The 17,977-nt window shown below is 42.4% G+C and overlaps 1 protein-coding gene across 3 annotated transcripts in view; it reads left to right on the forward strand.

Annotated features, from left to right (window-relative positions):
* RUNX2 (RUNX family transcription factor 2) overlaps nt 1–6,780 on the forward strand; it is a 331,526-nt gene extending 324,746 nt beyond the window's left edge. For all 3 annotated transcript variants that reach the window (XM_086926222.1, XM_086926224.1, XM_086926223.1), the window contains one exon: nt 2,342–6,780. In XM_086926222.1, coding sequence (XP_086782348.1) covers nt 2,342–2,820 — 479 coding nt within the window. In that variant the 3' untranslated portion in view covers nt 2,821–6,780. The remainder of the gene's footprint in view (nt 1–2,341) is intronic.
* The last annotated feature ends 11,197 nt before the right edge of the window (nt 6,781–17,977 follow it).

The raw sequence follows: 17,977 nt of genomic DNA on the forward strand, positions 1-17,977 counted from the left end.
TTCAACAAACAAAAAATATTTCCCTTTTAAAGGGTGTATACAAAGTATGCTTAAAAAGATCATTCTTTCTAATGCTCATATTTCTTTCAAGATGAAAGTGCTAAGTGATTCTATTTATTGTTTGTATGTGGTAGCTTGAAGCTTCCACATGATCATTTGTTCGTAACTGTAAATATACATGTTTTCTTTAACAACACTTAAAACCAGTGTCTGGTTACACATTTCAGTTGTTTTGACTTAACAGTGAACAATGTACAGCCAGTGTAAGCTGTTTATTATTTAATAAAAGGTACTATTTCTACAATATTTTGTATTGCTGAAAAGGTTTTTTTTAAAGAAAAGATTTAATGAACGGGTTTTAAATCGAATCTGAATTGCTTTGTAATGATGTTGTCAGAGTGGCTGCAGGCAGCAACCCAGAAGCACACCGTTTAGATTAGGTTGTAAAAGTAAAGCATTTGGTTTGTTTTCTGGATAACTTGGGGTGAATAGTGAGCTTATGGATTATATTCAAAAACATATGTTTATATGCTGGACTAGTAGAGCATAACTTCAAGAATGTACTTACAATAGTTCATGAAGAAAGGGACACAATATGCTTGTAAAAAGAATACATATTGCAGGTAGGTGGTGGTACATGATTTTGAGGTACACATTTCTAAATATTTAGGAGCATATAAGTGACTAGATGGCTCAAATAAGTGGCCTCAATAGTCCTTCAGTTAAAACCCCATCAAATTGCCCATTATTTATTTATGGGTAATCTAGGATCTCAAATTATTAAAAAAATATTTCTTACAGTTCTGAGCGCTTAGCATTTCACACTGGCTCAAGTGAAGGAAAAATCCAGTGCAACAGCCTGCTAGCATAAAGGACGAGATTTAAGCAGTTTGCAGTATCTAAGTAGCGAAAAAAGGCCCCACCACCAAGTGAGTGAGGGACCCTCAACAAGAGACGACAGCCTGATGGTAGACAGCGAGCGGGGCATACTATGAACTTCTTGCATACATGCACATATCTACCTGATCAGTTCCATCTAGTGTGATTAAACCCCACCTCTAAAACATTATTAAATTGTAGTGCAACAAAAGCAGAGTGAAAAGAGCCTCATTTGCACAGGGGAGAAGTTTTCATTTGTCCTACTCCTCTCAGACACTTTCATAGAAGTTTACATTTCGAAGCAGACACAAGAGTTTGTTGCAAACATAAGAGATTCTGAAGCTTCGTAAGGCAATGCATTGCGTGACCAAACGATTTTTATGAAGACCAATGAAAATATCAAACCCTTGGGAATAATGCAAGGAGGATGATGATGTAATGATGAAGCTAAATTCCATTCCACAATCATGCCGCACGCGCCTTCACCAGTCACAACGCCTTAAATTCCACCTACAATAAAGACTGCCCCAGAGGGCCTGGTTACAAGTTGGGCGGAGTGGAATCTGTGTAGAATACCGCTCCATCGAATCACAAGTGGGCCAGTGTTACTGCACCGGTTCGCAGATCTGGGAACACCAGACCCACAATTTTGCCAGGCAGGAAACATAAAATCACTTGATAATTTGCCTCCAACATGAGGCAAACCGGTGTCCCTGCTCATTCTACCCACTGCCAGGACACCTTTTTCCCCTTCCACCTTTGCGTCTCAACCTCTCTTTCTACGCCACTGCCCAGGACCTACTCCCGGGTCCAAATTACATCCATATCAGAACAGGTGGGACATTTTAGTGTTAATCCTCCCAGAAAATGGAAAACTGGGCAGATTCACACCCAGTTAAACTTGTCTGCACAGATATTCCCCATTCTTGGGATATAAACTCATAATTACATGGTCCTACCAGCAGGTTACTGCACAGTAATGTTGGTTTTGCATGTAGATTTTACACCCCACCAGTATCGCACAACTTGAAATCAGGCACATAACATCATATCTCTAAATGGATTAGGCCTATGAATGTCGAAAGCCAAGCCTAAAAATTTTGTGTGTGAACAAAAAATTATTTGTAAATTATTCTATGATTATGGTTTGAATTTAACCCTTTCGATGCTGATGACGAGCTGGGCTCGTCATGGTGCACAGTGGTCGTGTGCTGATGACGAGCCCAGCTCGTCATGAATAAAGGATAATTGCAATTTCCAGCACAGGCTGAAAATTGCCTTAGCAGCCAAGGTGTTAAAGTTAAAGAACGAGTTTAATTTAAATAAGTAATTCCTGTTGCTCTAAAACTCTTATTTAGTTAGGCTCACTTTTTGAAAGTTATTTGGGTGTGTTGTTTTGTTCTAGTAAATTCTTACATTAATATTGATGAAGTTCTCTGCTTTATTCTTCTTTCATTAATAGGTGCATCAGAACTGGGCCCATTTTCTGATCCCCGCCAGTTTACAAGCATTTCATCCTTGACGGAGAGTCGTTTTACCAATCAGCGAATGCACTATCCGACCACATTTACCTACACTCCGCCTGTCACTTCAGCCATGTCCCTGGGAATGTCGGCGACCACTCATTATCACACTTACCTACCACCGCCGTACCCTGGCTCCTCCCAAAACCAAAGTGGACACTTCCAAACAAGCAGCACTCCATATCTCTACTATGGCACTTCGTCAGGATCTTATCAATTCCCCATGGTACCTGGGGGAGACCGTTCCCCATCCAGGATGCTTCCACCCTGCACCACCACATCCAATGGTGGCACACTGTTAAATCCCAATCTATCCAACCAGAATGACGGAGTGGATGCTGATGGTAGTCACAGCAGCTCACCCACAATTTTAAATTCAAGTGGCAGGATGGATGAGTCTGTCTGGAGGCCTTATTGAAATTACTCTTGAGGGGTTTAAATTCTTTTTGTGCAACCTGCTCGTTTAAAACCAAAGTGCCTATTTTTATAGATTTTACTGTCAATACAGTGCGTATTTGCATTGCAACCCGTAGGGTAGCAGCATGGCCATAATCAGCAAACTGCATTGTTTTTTAAGACGAATTCACACATTCCCATGGAACTTTTATGCTGTTTTATTATGTGACATTTCCATTCACAGTCAAATAACACGATTTTGGAAAGAACAGCTGTGCTACTGTGAGCACTTCAGGGACTACAAGCATCAAGAGACATTTCAGCAAGAGTCATAGGTGGCCTTTTTCCAGTCTTTACTTGCATTTATCTTTTTTTCAAGTCAACAAAATCCAAGGACTGATTTGTACAATCCAGTCTATCTCACTTGTCGGCAATGAGGAACGCCTTTCGCAGGGCTTTCATGTTAGATGCAGACTAACTATGCAAAATCCATCTAAACATTTCAGGTACCAGAAGACTTGCTGCAGAAGAAAGCATTGTTGGATTGATCATCACCATTTCATACTGTAAGACATTCCTTCTCAAAGGTACCCATCGCTATGGACCTTAGTGTTTAAGCGTTGAAATATTTTTGGCACTGACAATTACCAAAGTAATTTTATGATGCCAAATGAAAACAGCAATATCAACTGTAGCCGTAATTTAATAAATACTGTTTGTGTTTGGCTTTATTTTTTGTAAATTATGAATATATATAAAGTCTGAGGTTACTTGCTAAACCTTATTCATTATATACGTCTAAAAAATATTTATAATTATTTAATGACTTTTGGACCGTTAAACATTTCTTATTGTTGCAATATATTGATGACTGGTCCCTGATAGTGATGTTTTGTTTATTGGAGCATTATTTCAGCGGTTCAAAATTCGAACCTATAAATGAAATTTGGTTAACATAATATTTGTAGTTTTAAAAAAGAAATGCTACATCTTAGAACAATGGGCGTAGCCTGTTTTTGTAATTTATGAAGGAAGTGTTTTTAACTTGTGTTGGATTTGTGTTTGCCTTAGTGGCAGTTTTGCCTTGTAAACAATAATAGTTTTGTTAAAAGAAGAAATCTAAGCCATACATATCAAGACCCTGGAAGCATAAAATGCTCTATTTGGGGGCGACATTTCTGTGTGCCCATATGTTGGAGTTTTGGACGTGAATTTAAAAAGCACAAGGCACTGTATTGCAGAGGAGTGAGTGAAACTGAATTTTCTTGCTTATACTGGCACAGAATGCCAGGCTAATTGAGTATGTCCATTCACCGCCGTGCCAATGCAGGATTCACTCAAGATACTATAAGTAATGGTTTTACAGTAGGGAATCTTTCATAGATTCATCCTCTTGTTAAATGTTAAATCAGCAGTGTACAAAAAAATCATTTAACATTGCATCTTGAAAAGAAAACTAACCAATATTGTCTATTACAAGTGTCATGTGATGACATAAACAACATGCACATTATAAGCAATATCGTCCAAGACATAATGATTAAATACTGGTACATTCCTCAGAATTTGGTCTTGCGATGTCATCTTCAACAAACAAAAAATCTTTCCCTTTTAAAGGGTGTATACAAAGTATGCTTAAAAAGATCATTCTTTCTAATGCTCATATTTCTTTCAAGATGAAAGTGCTAAGTGATTCTATTTATTGTTTGTATGTGGTAGCTTGAAGCTTCCACATGATCATTTGTTCGTAACTGTAAATATACATGTTTTCTTTAACAGCACTTAAAACCAGTGTCTGGTTACACATTTCAGTTGTTTTTGACTTAGCAATGAACAATGTACTGCCAGTGTAAGCTGTTTCTTATTTAATAAAAGGTACTATTTCTACAATATTTTGTATTGCTGAAAAGGGTTTTTTAAAGAAAAGATTTAATGTACGGGTTTTAAATCGAGTCCGAATTGCTTTGTAATGATGTTGTCAGAGTGGCTGCAGGCAGCAACCCAGAAGCACACCGTTTAGATTTTGTTGTAAAAGTCAAGCATTTGGTTTGTTTTCTGGATAAATCTATGGTAGCGTGGGGTGAATAGTGAGCTTATGGATTATATTCAAAAACATATGTTTATATGCTGGACTAGTAGAGCATAACTTCAAGAATGTACTTACAATACTTCATGAAGAAAGGGACACAATATGCCTGTAAAAAGTAAAAAGAATACATATTGCAGGTAGGTGGTGGTACATGGTTTTGAGGTACACATTTCTAAATATTTAGGAGCATGTAGGTGACTAGTTGGCTCAAATAAGTGGCCTCAATAGTCCTTCAGTTAAAACCCTTACAAATTGCCCATTATTTATTTATGGATAATATAGGATCTCAAATTATTAAAAAATATTTCTTACAGTTCTGAGCGCTTAGCATTTCACATCAGGATGTAAGCCAGTATGGAACTTCTTAGACTCAGAACGTATAGCAACGCCCAGTCTACCAATTTTAAAATAAAAGGTTATAAGAAGTCCTGTTCCCAAAAGCCTTCCCATCCTGATCTGATCACAGTGGGACCACTATACCGCCATTTAAATGGAAAGGACCCCACCAAAAATGTCATCACACCAAGTCGCACCTTTTTAGAAATCATACCCTTTTCCATTGAGGCATTCCTTACACACCTCATACATTTCTGCACTAATGTATAACAGGTGGCCTGTAGTAGGTTAGGACACAGTGGCTGCCAAAAATCAACCAACCCAATATACAACACCAAATTAAATAAAAATAAGTATGTTACTAGACAAGGCTGTCCATTTGCCAGTAGATTACCAGCGGAGGAACATATTATGTGCCCCACATCCATGTGTTCACATTTTCAAAATCTTACTGTTAATTGGTGACTGGCCAGACACACCTAGAGTGGCACTCCTTGAAAAGTGGGCACTTGCCACCAATCCAGCTCAGTCAATGGGGTCATAGTTGCAAATGAACCTTCTGGCACCCAGATTTGCAACCAAACAGCATGACCCTAGATGACTGTGTTCTGGATATTGCACTATTATGTCTCCCCACGGTTGCCGTTAATCTAGGATATTACTTCACCATGTTGCAGGTGTCTTAAGGGAATGCATAGTGTGTCTTTGTCACTATGTTACTAAATTTTGCATATAGGAAAGATTTTAGCATGCATTACTACCAATTTGACACCTTTAAACACACTGATACCAAATACATGACAATAGATTAATTAGTAAAAGACAAATAATCCAAATCCCCTACTTACTAATAAGGACTAATTAATAATCGTAATAAACCAAAGCACCAACCATAAACGATGGTGTATCTGTATTATCACCTACTAGTTTTCAGGTAGGTCAGGACTTTACTTTTCAGCCCTCAGTCAAATGCAACAGCCTTGCTTGTGACTTTAGGTGCCAACACACTTTAAAGGCAGCACGCTACAGAAATCCATAAAGCAAGAAGCATTGACCCCATTGTTATCGTTACTGCAGAGCACAATCTTGGAAACCCTCGCCTTGTTCTCGCTTTAAATTATCTTGCATTTCAGTTTAGCATTTTTGTCTGCCAGAAGTTTAACATATTCTGTTTACTTCCTGTTTACACGTACATCTTTGCTTTTTGAATGCAATACGTTCAAACATATCAGCCAAAAACATTTTGTCATATTGTGTTTGTAAGGTACTATAACTGACATTCCATTTAAAAAAAAAAATAAGCACAATATTGTTACATTTCTGCTGAAACAAGGTACTTGTAGCATTTCCAATAAATATGAACTTTATAGGTGCTTGGTATTTTATATTCATGCACCTACATGAGTTGTGCTTAGTGCCACAAATTTCTGATTGTGGAAGAGTTTACTCAGACTTCAAAGGGACTTTTATATCGTATGTTGCGAACTGTACATTTATTTGCTCATGGTTTTAATATTGATATGATTTGCATTTTCATTTCCAATAAAATTGCTTTTTGTTATTTTTTTCTTCTTGATTCTTTACTTGTGAAGTTTGTTTTTTTATCAGTATGGATTCTATACTACCAAACTGGTCACATTCAGATCTGCTAATGATGTCAACATTGACATTCACATACACACACTCATTTGAAGTTCTAGAAAAATACTCTCCATATTACTTTGGATTATTTCTCGTGGTCAGACGGGAAGTCCTGGCACAGCGAAATAGGTAGCAGGATTGAAAACATACTAACTAGATAAAATAGTATACGGTCCCTATCCATATCATTTTTGGGGTATGCAAAGCAATCTACAAGGTGGAGATGTGGAACTTCACTCCCCGGCACTATTTTCTTCAGCTACTGTGCCATCACGGTGTCCTCTCTTCTGACTGGAAGGATATTGCCCACTGCTAAAAAACAGAAGTCTGTCACGGTAAAATAATTTGGGATGGATCTCCATCAGGTGAACATTCTTCAGCTCACAAGAGATTCAACTCTTAAGTCACGTGCCACCAGAGACTGGTTTTTTCACCTCTCCGGTAAGAAGTAGCCGTACTATTGTCTTGTTTTTCCCTTTTTTGGATGGTACCACTTTGATCTTTCACTGGTATATTTCTGATTCTTCTGATAAATAAAAAAAAAACAGAATCACACTAGCCTGCCATTGCCATGCAATACATGTGGCAGACAGTTTTTGGCCATTAACCCTAAGAAGGCTTGTGAGTTCTTGTTTCTCCAGCATTGTGTTTGTCATAGATTCACATGCTTGAATTAATTCCAGCCGTCAGTCAGGAATCTGGTATACACTGTAGATATAGCAGTGTGCACAAACACCCAACAGCCATAGAATATGGTATACACCTGTTACAATGCAACTTTTACAACTACCTACTGTAACAACGCAACTTTTACAACGCATACCATTACAACGCATTGCGCTGGGGGGCGCTCTAGGATAGGGAATAAGTATAATTTACTATCCAACACCTTCCCTAGTGTCCACGGGGACTGGAGTTAGAATAGTAAATTATACTTACCACTATCCAGCACCTCAAAGCGCTATGCGTTGTAATGGTCGCGTTGTAACAGTAGGTAGTCGTAATGGTATGCGTTGTAACATGGTACATCCATAGAATATCCACCTCGATTTGTGACCCAGGCATCGGCCACTCAGATGGGGAGACACAGTGCTCATTCCCTCCCAAAGGCTCCACTGCTCAGGGTTTCTACTGAACATCTGGTGAAAGAACAGAGCTGCTCTCTTCTCTTATCCAGAAGTATTTTACAGTAACTTGCACATCTGTCTGTCTCTAGTTGATACAGCTTTTACTCCTTCTGCAGGAGGTCGGTCTAGTGCTCCTTTTTGTCATTGGCTGGCTGGTTGTTCAGCCATCTGTTTCTTCAGTCTTTATGATTCACGTTGGGCTACGAAAGTTTTGTAGATGTCCTTAAATACCAACTGATTTCATTTTCTATTTCTATAGGCATTCAAGAACTTCAGTAACAAGGCTACGTGCTTAAATTACCTTCGCCTGGTAGTTATTCTGTTAAACATGCTTCCTCGGAGGCCAGTTCTAACACTAAGAAGTACAAACTAGATCCTAATACCACTAGTAATCCTCTTAAGGCCAATCCTTTGGCAGTGATGTACCCTCGGATTCTGTCAGCAAGGCCAGACGTTTGGCACAAGTGACAGCACTCTGTCACAACAAATATCCAAAAAATAGCAATTGACCTTCTGCAAGTACCCTGCAGAAGTCTCCCAAATTTCCTGGTATAGTAACATCTCGTTCAAATGTTCTGTTGTTGAGGAGGATGGCATATACTCAACGAATAAAGAAATTGTGACCAGTACCTCCTTTGTCAGCCAGGTAAGCTATATCAGTGATGAACACTGTGTTGATGATGAGCAAGACCCTGTTGACGATGAGCAGATACTCGGCAACAGGCCGTATGTGGACAATGGCCATCCCTCTGAATACAAGTTTCAATGACAAACCTAACAATGGCATCACCGTTTGATAACTTTGAAGCCAGAAAATTAGTTGAAGACATCAATATCATCAATGCTGAAAACTGTGATGACATATTACATATTAGTCCACAAATGTCTGCTTTGCTATTGCAATCGGCTATTTCAAAGTTGCTAATTACACCACAGCCTCCAGCAAGATTACTCGGGATGATTATTTCAGAGATGACAAGCCAACCAATAACGTAAAACAAGGAATGATGCAGGTGTACGTGAATGATGATGGAAAGCAGCATGAAGAATCTGGTACACTAACATGGATCTGAATATATAAGGTATCCATAATAATGACTCAGCGGAGGTGGAACCTTACTGGCATCAGAGCCAAGATAAGGACAGATGATGGATTGAGAGCAATCAGCATTCCCGGCAAAGCCACTGGTGCAAATTCTTGAAGGCTTTCCAGACTCATTGAAGCCCATGCTTTGGAAATTTTATAGAAGTTTGCCACTGCCTACACTTTATCTTTCATACTATTTGCCTCAACCCAGCAGTCCAGATGTTACCGTCACAACCGGTAGCCCCAACCTCTTCCAATTTCTTCTAAACAATTTAAAGCTGTTGTTAGTCCTTCTCCGCCTCTACCACCTGACCCTCATCATGTCCTTGCTGGACCCATCATAGGAGCATTCTCAACAACGACTCTCCTGATTCTGATAGCAATAGAAGATAAGATCGAGGCAATAAAGCTGATGATAACCAGGGGATCACTAACAGGATCAACTTCATACAAATAATTAAATGACTCAGTAAGATGCCACGTTCCTTCTAAGAGAGAAGAAAACAAGTTACTTACCTGTAACTACAGGTATCCAGTATTGGTATCTTTCATAGATTCACATGTCTGAATAATACCCGTCGCAGAGGCGGGAGTCCCACGGTAAATAAAAATAGCAGTGCCAAAGGTAAATAACAGTAGTAGGCCCTAAGGAAAAAAGGCCTCTGGCCCAAATCTTAGTAGCCTATCTACATCATTATGCTGAAAGAACCAAACTTTTGGTACAACCAATCAGCTATCATCACCCTCTAGAACCCTCTCTGCAGAGCCAGCTCTCCTCAGATTTTCGTTAGCACAAGTGGGCAACAAGTATCCCAAACAAAGAACTGACTCTCCAGGGAGGAGGGTGGGGGCATGTGAATCTATGAAAGATACCAATACTGGATAACTGTAGTTACAGGTAAGTAACTTGTTTTCTTATCCAGTATTGTGGTATCTTTCATAGATTCACATGCCTGAATCAGAGTAGCAAGCAGTATATAACATATACAGTCGGTTGCAGATGGTGGGAGACCTGTGCTGATACACTCCCAGTTGCATCCATCATCTGTTAATAGAGGCATGAAAAAACCCCACAGTTAACATAATACATTAGTGCTTAGAAAAGAGGCGTGTTTAGTAATGTGAATGCATGAAACAGTAAGCCTTAAGCACATATTATATATATATATATATATATATATATATATATATATATATATATATATATATATATATATATATATATATATATATATATACATATATACATATATACATGATCAAAGATAATCAAATAATATCTTAAAAGTAAAATACCTGAGAATGATGTCACAGAAAAAGGTGGCGTAGGACAGCCTGTCCAACTGCTGAATCCTTTTGACATGCAGATTGAAGACAGTAATGTCTAGTGAAGGTGTGGTCATTTTTCCATGTCACAGCACGACAGATGCTTTCTAGTGTCACTCCGGCGAATAAAGCTGTTGACGCTGCCACAGTTCTTGTAGAGTGGGTCTTGACCTTTCTTTGCAATGGCCTGTTAGCCTTGTCATGGCAGAAATGAATGGCAGATGCCAGCCATCTGGCTATTGTTGCCTTTGTTACAGCATTTCCAAGAGTTGCTTGACCATAATCCACGACCAGCTGGTTGGATCGTCTGGTATCCTTAGTTTTCTGTAGATAGAACTTTAAACAGCGTTTAACATCCAGCGAGTGTAATGCTCTTTCAGCTGGAGTGGATGGATCCGGAAAGAATGTTTTTAATATTTCCGATTTGTTCAAGAAAAATTATGTTGGTACTCTAGGAATGAACCTGGGATTTGCTCAAAGGGTTACGTTGTCCCGGGCAAAAAGTAAAAAGGGTTCCTTTATAGTGAAAGCTTGGATTTCACTAACCCTTTTTTCTGGGGTAAGAGACAGTAAATGGGCAACCTTCCAAGTGAGGAATTTGAGATCAGCTTTATGGCTCGGCCCAAATGGACGCTTCATTAACTGTGCTAGCACAGTGTTGAGTTCCCACTCTGGAGGGGTGCTCGCATTGGAGGGAAAGCTCGGAAAAGTCCTTTCATAAATTGTTTGACAAGTGAAGAAGAGCAGACAAAAGGAAATTTTAAGCATTTCCTGAATCTGGAAAGAGCAGCCAGATGTACTTTGACCGATGAAAAAGTATGCCCAGTGGTGCAGGGATGGGGGGTGGTAGAGGTTGTTGGGTTGAGTGTTTTATAGCTTCCCGAAGGATACCCTCGATGACACCTAACATATGTATGTTCATTGCCTTAATTACATGTGATTTGTTGGAGGATCTCCCCTTTGGATGGAAACTCAATAAAATCTGTTGTCAAAAAAAAAAGTAAGCCCAGACTTGGCTAGAGAAAGTAGATAATGGAGCACTTGTTCTGCAGGAGCTTGAATTGAGTGAATATTATTCGACTCACACCAACAGCAAAATCGGTTCCATTTGAGGCGATAAGGCTTGATTGTGATTCGGGCACGATATTTGGCCAATATTTCACGAAAGTCCTGTGAAATGTTGAGGTCCTTGAACTGTAAGAAATGAGGATCATGTGTGCAAGTGCAAAAACTGTGGGTCCGGATGAACCTCTTGGCCTCTGTCCCTTGACAACATCCTTGGCGTCGACAGTAGGCAAATGGGCTTGTCTTGAGACACTGTAGTAGTTCCTAGAACCAATATTGTCTTGGCCAACGGGGTGCAATCAGAATAAGATGGCAACCTTCCAGCTTCATCTTGCGGAGCACCTTCGAAATCAATGGTATTGGGGGAAAGTGTACGCACAAATCCCTCACCATCGCATCCCTTTTGATCCCTGTTGAGAGAACCTGCTGGCATAATATTGGCATTCCTTGTTCTCTCTAGTTGCGAATTGATCCAGTACTGGTTTGACCCAAGCTTGGAAAACTGGGTTAAACCTGTTCCTTTTCCAGCTTCCACTCATGACATTCCGGCTGAGACGTGCTCAGAGTGTCCGCCAGGGTATTGTGGAGACCCCTAACGTGTTCGGCTCTCAGGGCATCTTTTGGAATGTGGCCCCTTCCCACAATTCCTGATCCTCTTGCGAGAGCGTAGCTGATTTAGTTTCTCCTTGTTTGTTGATATAATACATGCTGAAGGTATTGTCGGTCCGGACTAGCACAGAGAAACGTGCAATCCTCGGGAGGAATGCTTGGAGAGACAGAAAAACGGTTCGGAGCTCCAGCCTGTTGATCTGCTGTTGTTTTTGTCTTTGAGACCATCTTCCTTGAATCTGCAAATCCTGCAGATGACCTCCCCATCCTTCCATGGAGGCATCAGTCGTTAAAACAAAATCTGGAATGGTCTGTAGGAACGTGAGACCCTGGGTTAGATTCTTTTTCTGCAATCCCTAATGCAGAGAATCTATCATGCACGGCGTGACCTTGATGGTATCGTCGAATGAACCCATGGCTTGTTGCCATTGAAGTTGCAGTACCTCCTGAAGAGGTCTCATTTTGAGTCGTGCCAAGGGTATGAGATGTATCGCTGAAGAGCACATCCTCAGGAACGAAGCAAACATTCGGACTGATACTGACCTTTTTTAAATTAACCTTGCCAATTTTTGAAAACGTAGCTGGCGGCCGTGTGACCAGAATGCATTGCACTGGACCGTGTCTCACCTTGCTCCGAGAAAAAACATGACTTGGAGAGGACGCAACTGATTTGCTGTCGTTGAAAACTAGCCCCAGAGAAGACAAGAGATGGGTACAATCTGCTGTGGCAATCTTGTTTTCGTGTTCTGTAGGACCTTTGAGCAGCCAATCGTCTAGATAAGGGAATATTTGTATTGCTCATGATCTCAATGCTGCTGCCACTGGTGCCAAGCACTTCGTGAAGGTTCTTGGTGCCGATTTCAGCCCAAACGGGAGCACTTTAAACTTATAATGGGCGCCAGCCACTTGAAAGCGAAGATATTTGCGCTTTTTGGGGTGGATAGGTATGTGGAAATATGCATCTTGCATATCCAGAGAAGCCATAAAATCTCCTTTGTTTAAACAACTCTAAATCTTGTTAAGACGAGTGGAAGTGGGACCCCTGGGCGGAGTAGTAGATGGCTGTATGAATTCAAACTAGTTGGTTACTAGGTCTAGAACCCATTGGTCTTATGTAATTTCCTGCCACTTGTGAACAAAAGCTAAAATCTTCGGGCCCACGGATAAGGAGGGTAAAATGGTTTACGCCCTGTGGAGATCACTGCTTCCGGTTAGTGTCTCGGCCTAGATACTGCGATCTCTTTCAACCAGCCTGACCGAAAATACTAGTCTTAGACTATTGACAGTATGATATCTGGCTGTAAGGCTGTACTGGGATTGATACTACTTATTCTGTTGGTTTTAGTATCCTCCTCTTGATGAAAATCCACATCCTCCGGCTCCTCTGAAAGATCAATGCCCATATTGAAGGGTGCCTAATGATCGTCAGTATCAGGTGTCAGTTTTTATAGCTCAGCGGGCTTCATCAATATGTTTAACAAACCAAAACTCTCCATCATAGGCCATGTCTAGAATTCTTGTTTGCCTCTGAGGTCTGAAAGTTGTAGCTTTAAGCCATCCCTGGCGTCTAAGCAATGCAGCCCCTGCTAGCGGACGGAAGTTGGTGTTCACGATGTGCAAGGCGCAATCCATAGTTTCCAACACGTTCTCCTTCCAACAGAATCTTTCTTGCTTCCTGCCTTCGGTCTTCAGGAAAGAGGTCAATGAGACTCTCCATGTCTGACTACATTTTACGGTCATAACAGCCGATTATGGCTAGAGGATTGGCAGCTCTAATAGAGGCCGCTGCCAACGTAGAGATTATTATTATTTTTTGCCTATAAGGTCCAGACGACGTCCTTCCTTGTCAGGCGGTGGGGTGATAGGCGTTGTGAGATTTTAGATTGTTGTTGGGCGGTCTGTGAAATTTCTGAATCTGGCCGAAGGGTGGCCTATCAGACAGGATGGGCTGTTAGCAAGTGCGCAGTATTTCTTTTCTATGCGCGGAAGCACTGCTGGAATAGACATGGTCTATTATAGGTACCACTCTCGTGGTCTTCCTGGATTCTTCCTTGAAATCATGAAGGGAATATTCTGTCTGTTTGATTGTAACTGGCAGTTGAAATCTAGCTGCTTCCCGCTGCATTAAATTATGTACAGGATGCTGTCATAGATGAGGCCATTGTAGACCATCTCATCATAGATTTTGCTGTCGTAGACATGGTTATGTAGGCGAGGTTATTGCAGACAAAAACGTCGTCATAGATAACCGTCATGAACAACCATCATAGATGAGGTTGTCGTAGACGACATCATAGACAATGACATCATGGATGAGGCAATCATAGGTGAGGCCATCCGTAGATGAGGCAATCATAGATGAGGCAGTCCTATCATGGCAATCCGTGGATGAGGCCATTTGTGGATGAGGCCATTCATGGATGAGGCCATTTGTGGATGAGGCCATTCGTGGATAGGGCCATTCGTAGATGGGGCCATTCTTGGATGAGGCCATTCGTGGATAGGGCCATTCGTAGATGGGGCCATTCTTGGATGAGGCCATTGGTGGATGAGGCCATAGGTGGATGAGGCCATTGGTGGATGAGGCCATACACACACAAAAGGGCACTGGTAATGCTAAAGGGGAGCACAGTGAACTGAAAGTTCTCGTGGCCCACTGTAACACAGAACAGGAATATGGAAATTAGCGTCCTACAATTCCAACGCTACCATCCAGTCTCCTTGGTTGAGTGCAGAAAGGACCTGGGCAAAAGTGAGCATTTTGAACTTCTCCTTCCAGTGGTGTGGCTCACTGGTTAGAGGCGGCAGACCCGAGGGCAGAGGACGGCCCGGGACCAGGGTTCAATTCCCGACGTGGCAGGGTCGTGGGACAGGATCAGCGGACTCAATAATTCTCATCTCGGTGCCTACTCTAACCAGGGATCACACTCGGCAACTCTGGACATTAGCTTGCCTCATCTCCACAACAGCCCCCCACATACGCCGGAGATGCCTGGTTTCACCTTGGAGATACCCAGTAGGGACCATCTCACAGGGAAAGCCAGGACGGGTTCCCCAGCGGTCTACTGCGCAGAGATACTCCTTCGGGAGTCGATTCTAGCGCATTACAAACCCACAATTAAATTAAATTAAAGGAAGAAGTTGAGGGTCGGAAGGTCTAGGAAAGGACACAGACTTTAGTTCTTTTTGCACACCAGAAAGTAGCGGGAATAACAATCAGGTCCTTTTCTGGCACAGGAACCCTCTTTATGGACCCCTTGGCTAAGAGAGCTATAACTTCCTTGCGGAGAAGAGCCAAATGATCCTCCAACATATGGTCGTAAGAGGGCGGCATTGAGGGAAGGGGTAGCCTTGAAGGGGAGAGAACTATCTGCAGAACCCACCTTTCCGATTTAATGGACTGCCAGCGGAGAAGATGATGGTGAATCCTGCCTCTGACTGGCCGATGGTGGGCATGAAACATCAGACTAGGAGGGTTTGGAGGCAGTGGCAGAGGGGGTGAGGGTGGACTGGCCCGCCCGCTGGCTCCCTAACCCACAAAGATGCGGGGTCTCATGATCGCGACCACGCAGAGGCTGGCCAGCTTGCATGACTCTGAGGCTAGTCTGGACAGGACATGGCTGGGTGCCCTTCTGTAGCCACGAAAGGGACGAGAGGCAGACTGAAGGGGGTGGGGGGGTGGGGTGGGGTAGCAGTGAGTTCCAAGTATTCCTTGAAGCGCTCAAGCGCTGAGTCTGCCTTAACACTGAAATACCATACACTTATCAGAAGGGCCAAAGCTGCTCACTGTCTGGAGAGAATTGACTCAGCCAGTAACTCTACTCGGGAGCTATTTAAGGTTTATAAGGAGGTATTCTCCCTTACCGCCTTAACGGCACCGGCTACGGGGTCGGAGGAGCTCTGTAATCGGATAGCGGAGTTCTTTTCCGATAAAGTGGAAAAAATACATGCCACCTTCCCAGAATCGGCCAGAATAGGAGTTGAAGGGAATGAGGAGAGCGAACCTGAGGAGGAGGGAGAAGGGCTGAAGGAATTTCTGATGCCCATCCCTGATAACCTCATTAAGATCTGCCTCAGTATTAAGTCTGGCTCTCCCAGGGACCCCGGCACCGCCGAAAAGGCTAAGAAGGAGTCTGGAGTGCCTGGAACCCTACATAAGACATTTGGTGGACACATCTTTTAGGACATGCAGAGTCCCCAGTTACTGGAAGGAAGCTGTGGTTCTGCCGCTCCCCAAGAAACCGCATACTGGTCTAGATCAATTAGACAATCTACGACCAATCTCACTGCTGCCTTACTTTGCGAAGGTGGCAGAAAAAGTGGTGAATGGCCAACTGACGGCGCACATTGAAGAAGGCGGTCTTCTCTACCCTACTCAGTCTGGGTTCCAAGCACGGTATTCCACTCACTCCACGCTGCTCTTTGCCACCGAATCCATCAGGTAGCAGGTGGATGCAGGTCAAATGCCAGCCTTGATCCTGTTGGATCTGAGTGCCACCTTTGACACGGCGGCCCACCACACATTGGTGAAGCGCCTAAGAAAGGGAGGGGTGACAGGGAATGCCCTGAGCTGGTTAAAATCCTTTCTGTCTGGACGCTGCTTCCAGGTGAGACAGGGAGATCACTATTCCAGAGTCATCGTGCTGAGGCAGGGAGTGCCGCAGGGATCGAGCCTGTCCCCGACCTCGTTCAATCTCTACGTTGCCCCTGTAGCAGAGATTGCTGATGGGTTCGGGATGAGGGTCGTGTCCTATGCGGACGATACTCAGATGGTGGTGTCGCTGACTCAGGCTCCTGAGATGGCGGCATCCAACTTCACGGCCTGTCTGCAAGAACTGGCCACATGGATGGCAATGAATTGTCTGAAGATGAATGGCAGCAAAACAGAGGTACTGGTGGTGGTTAGGGCTCCAACAGTGTGGTCCTCGGCATGGTGGCCCCAGGATCTGGGACCAACACCTACGCCCTGTGTCCAGGCAAAAAATCTGGGAATCTGGCTAGACTCAGACCTCTCTTTTGACTATCATACCAGGCGGGTGGCAGGAGCTTGTTTTGGGGTTTTGAAGGTATCGAGGAAAACGCTAGGCCTTCTACCCGCGGCGGCCAGAAAGACCATGGTCCATGCCCTGGTGACGTCGCGCCTGGATAATGGCAACATTCTCTATCTAGGTGAGACGACCAAGAGTATCCTCCGTCTTTAGGGAGTTCAGAATGCGGCAGCTCGCTTAATTCTGAGACGACCTAGAAAGTCCTCTGCAAGAGCAGCTCGGTCGGCACTACACTGGCTCCCAATTAAAGAGAGAGCCACATTTAAGGCACTGTCAGCCACATGCATCAAGTGATTTAGGAATCGCAAAATTCGCCGTTTGCGACTCCGAAATCACTATTTGGGATGCATCAATTAAAAATACATGAAATCGCTATTTTTTGCGATTTCTAAAAATGAGATTGCATTTAAGGAATCGCAATTTGCGATTCCTTAAATGCAATGCATGACACCTAAAAAAATTGCAAATTCGCAATTAGGAAGAAAAAATTACCATGAGGTTGGACCTCATGGTAATTTGGGAAAATTTTGAAAAATGCAATTTTGTGCATTTTTCAAACTGTCATGTTGTGCACACACATGCCCTTAGGGCATGTGTGTGCACAACATATGTGCATAGATTGATTTCAGGGGTGCAACCCTTGAAATCGCAATCTCAATTTGCGATTAGCTAATTGCGAATCGCAAATTGAGATTGACTTCCCATTCATTCCTATGGGCCTTTTGGCTCATAGGAATCAATGGGAAGGGATTCCTTAATTGCGATTCGCAAATTGAGAATCGCAATTAAGGAAAAATAAGGAATCGCGAAAAAATTAGCGATTTTTTGATGCATTGCCGTTTGCGAATCCT

This window comes from Lissotriton vulgaris, chromosome 6, assembly GCF_964263255.1.
Source record: "Lissotriton vulgaris chromosome 6, aLisVul1.2, whole genome shotgun sequence".
NCBI classification, from domain to species: Eukaryota; Metazoa; Chordata; class Amphibia; order Caudata; family Salamandridae; genus Lissotriton; species Lissotriton vulgaris.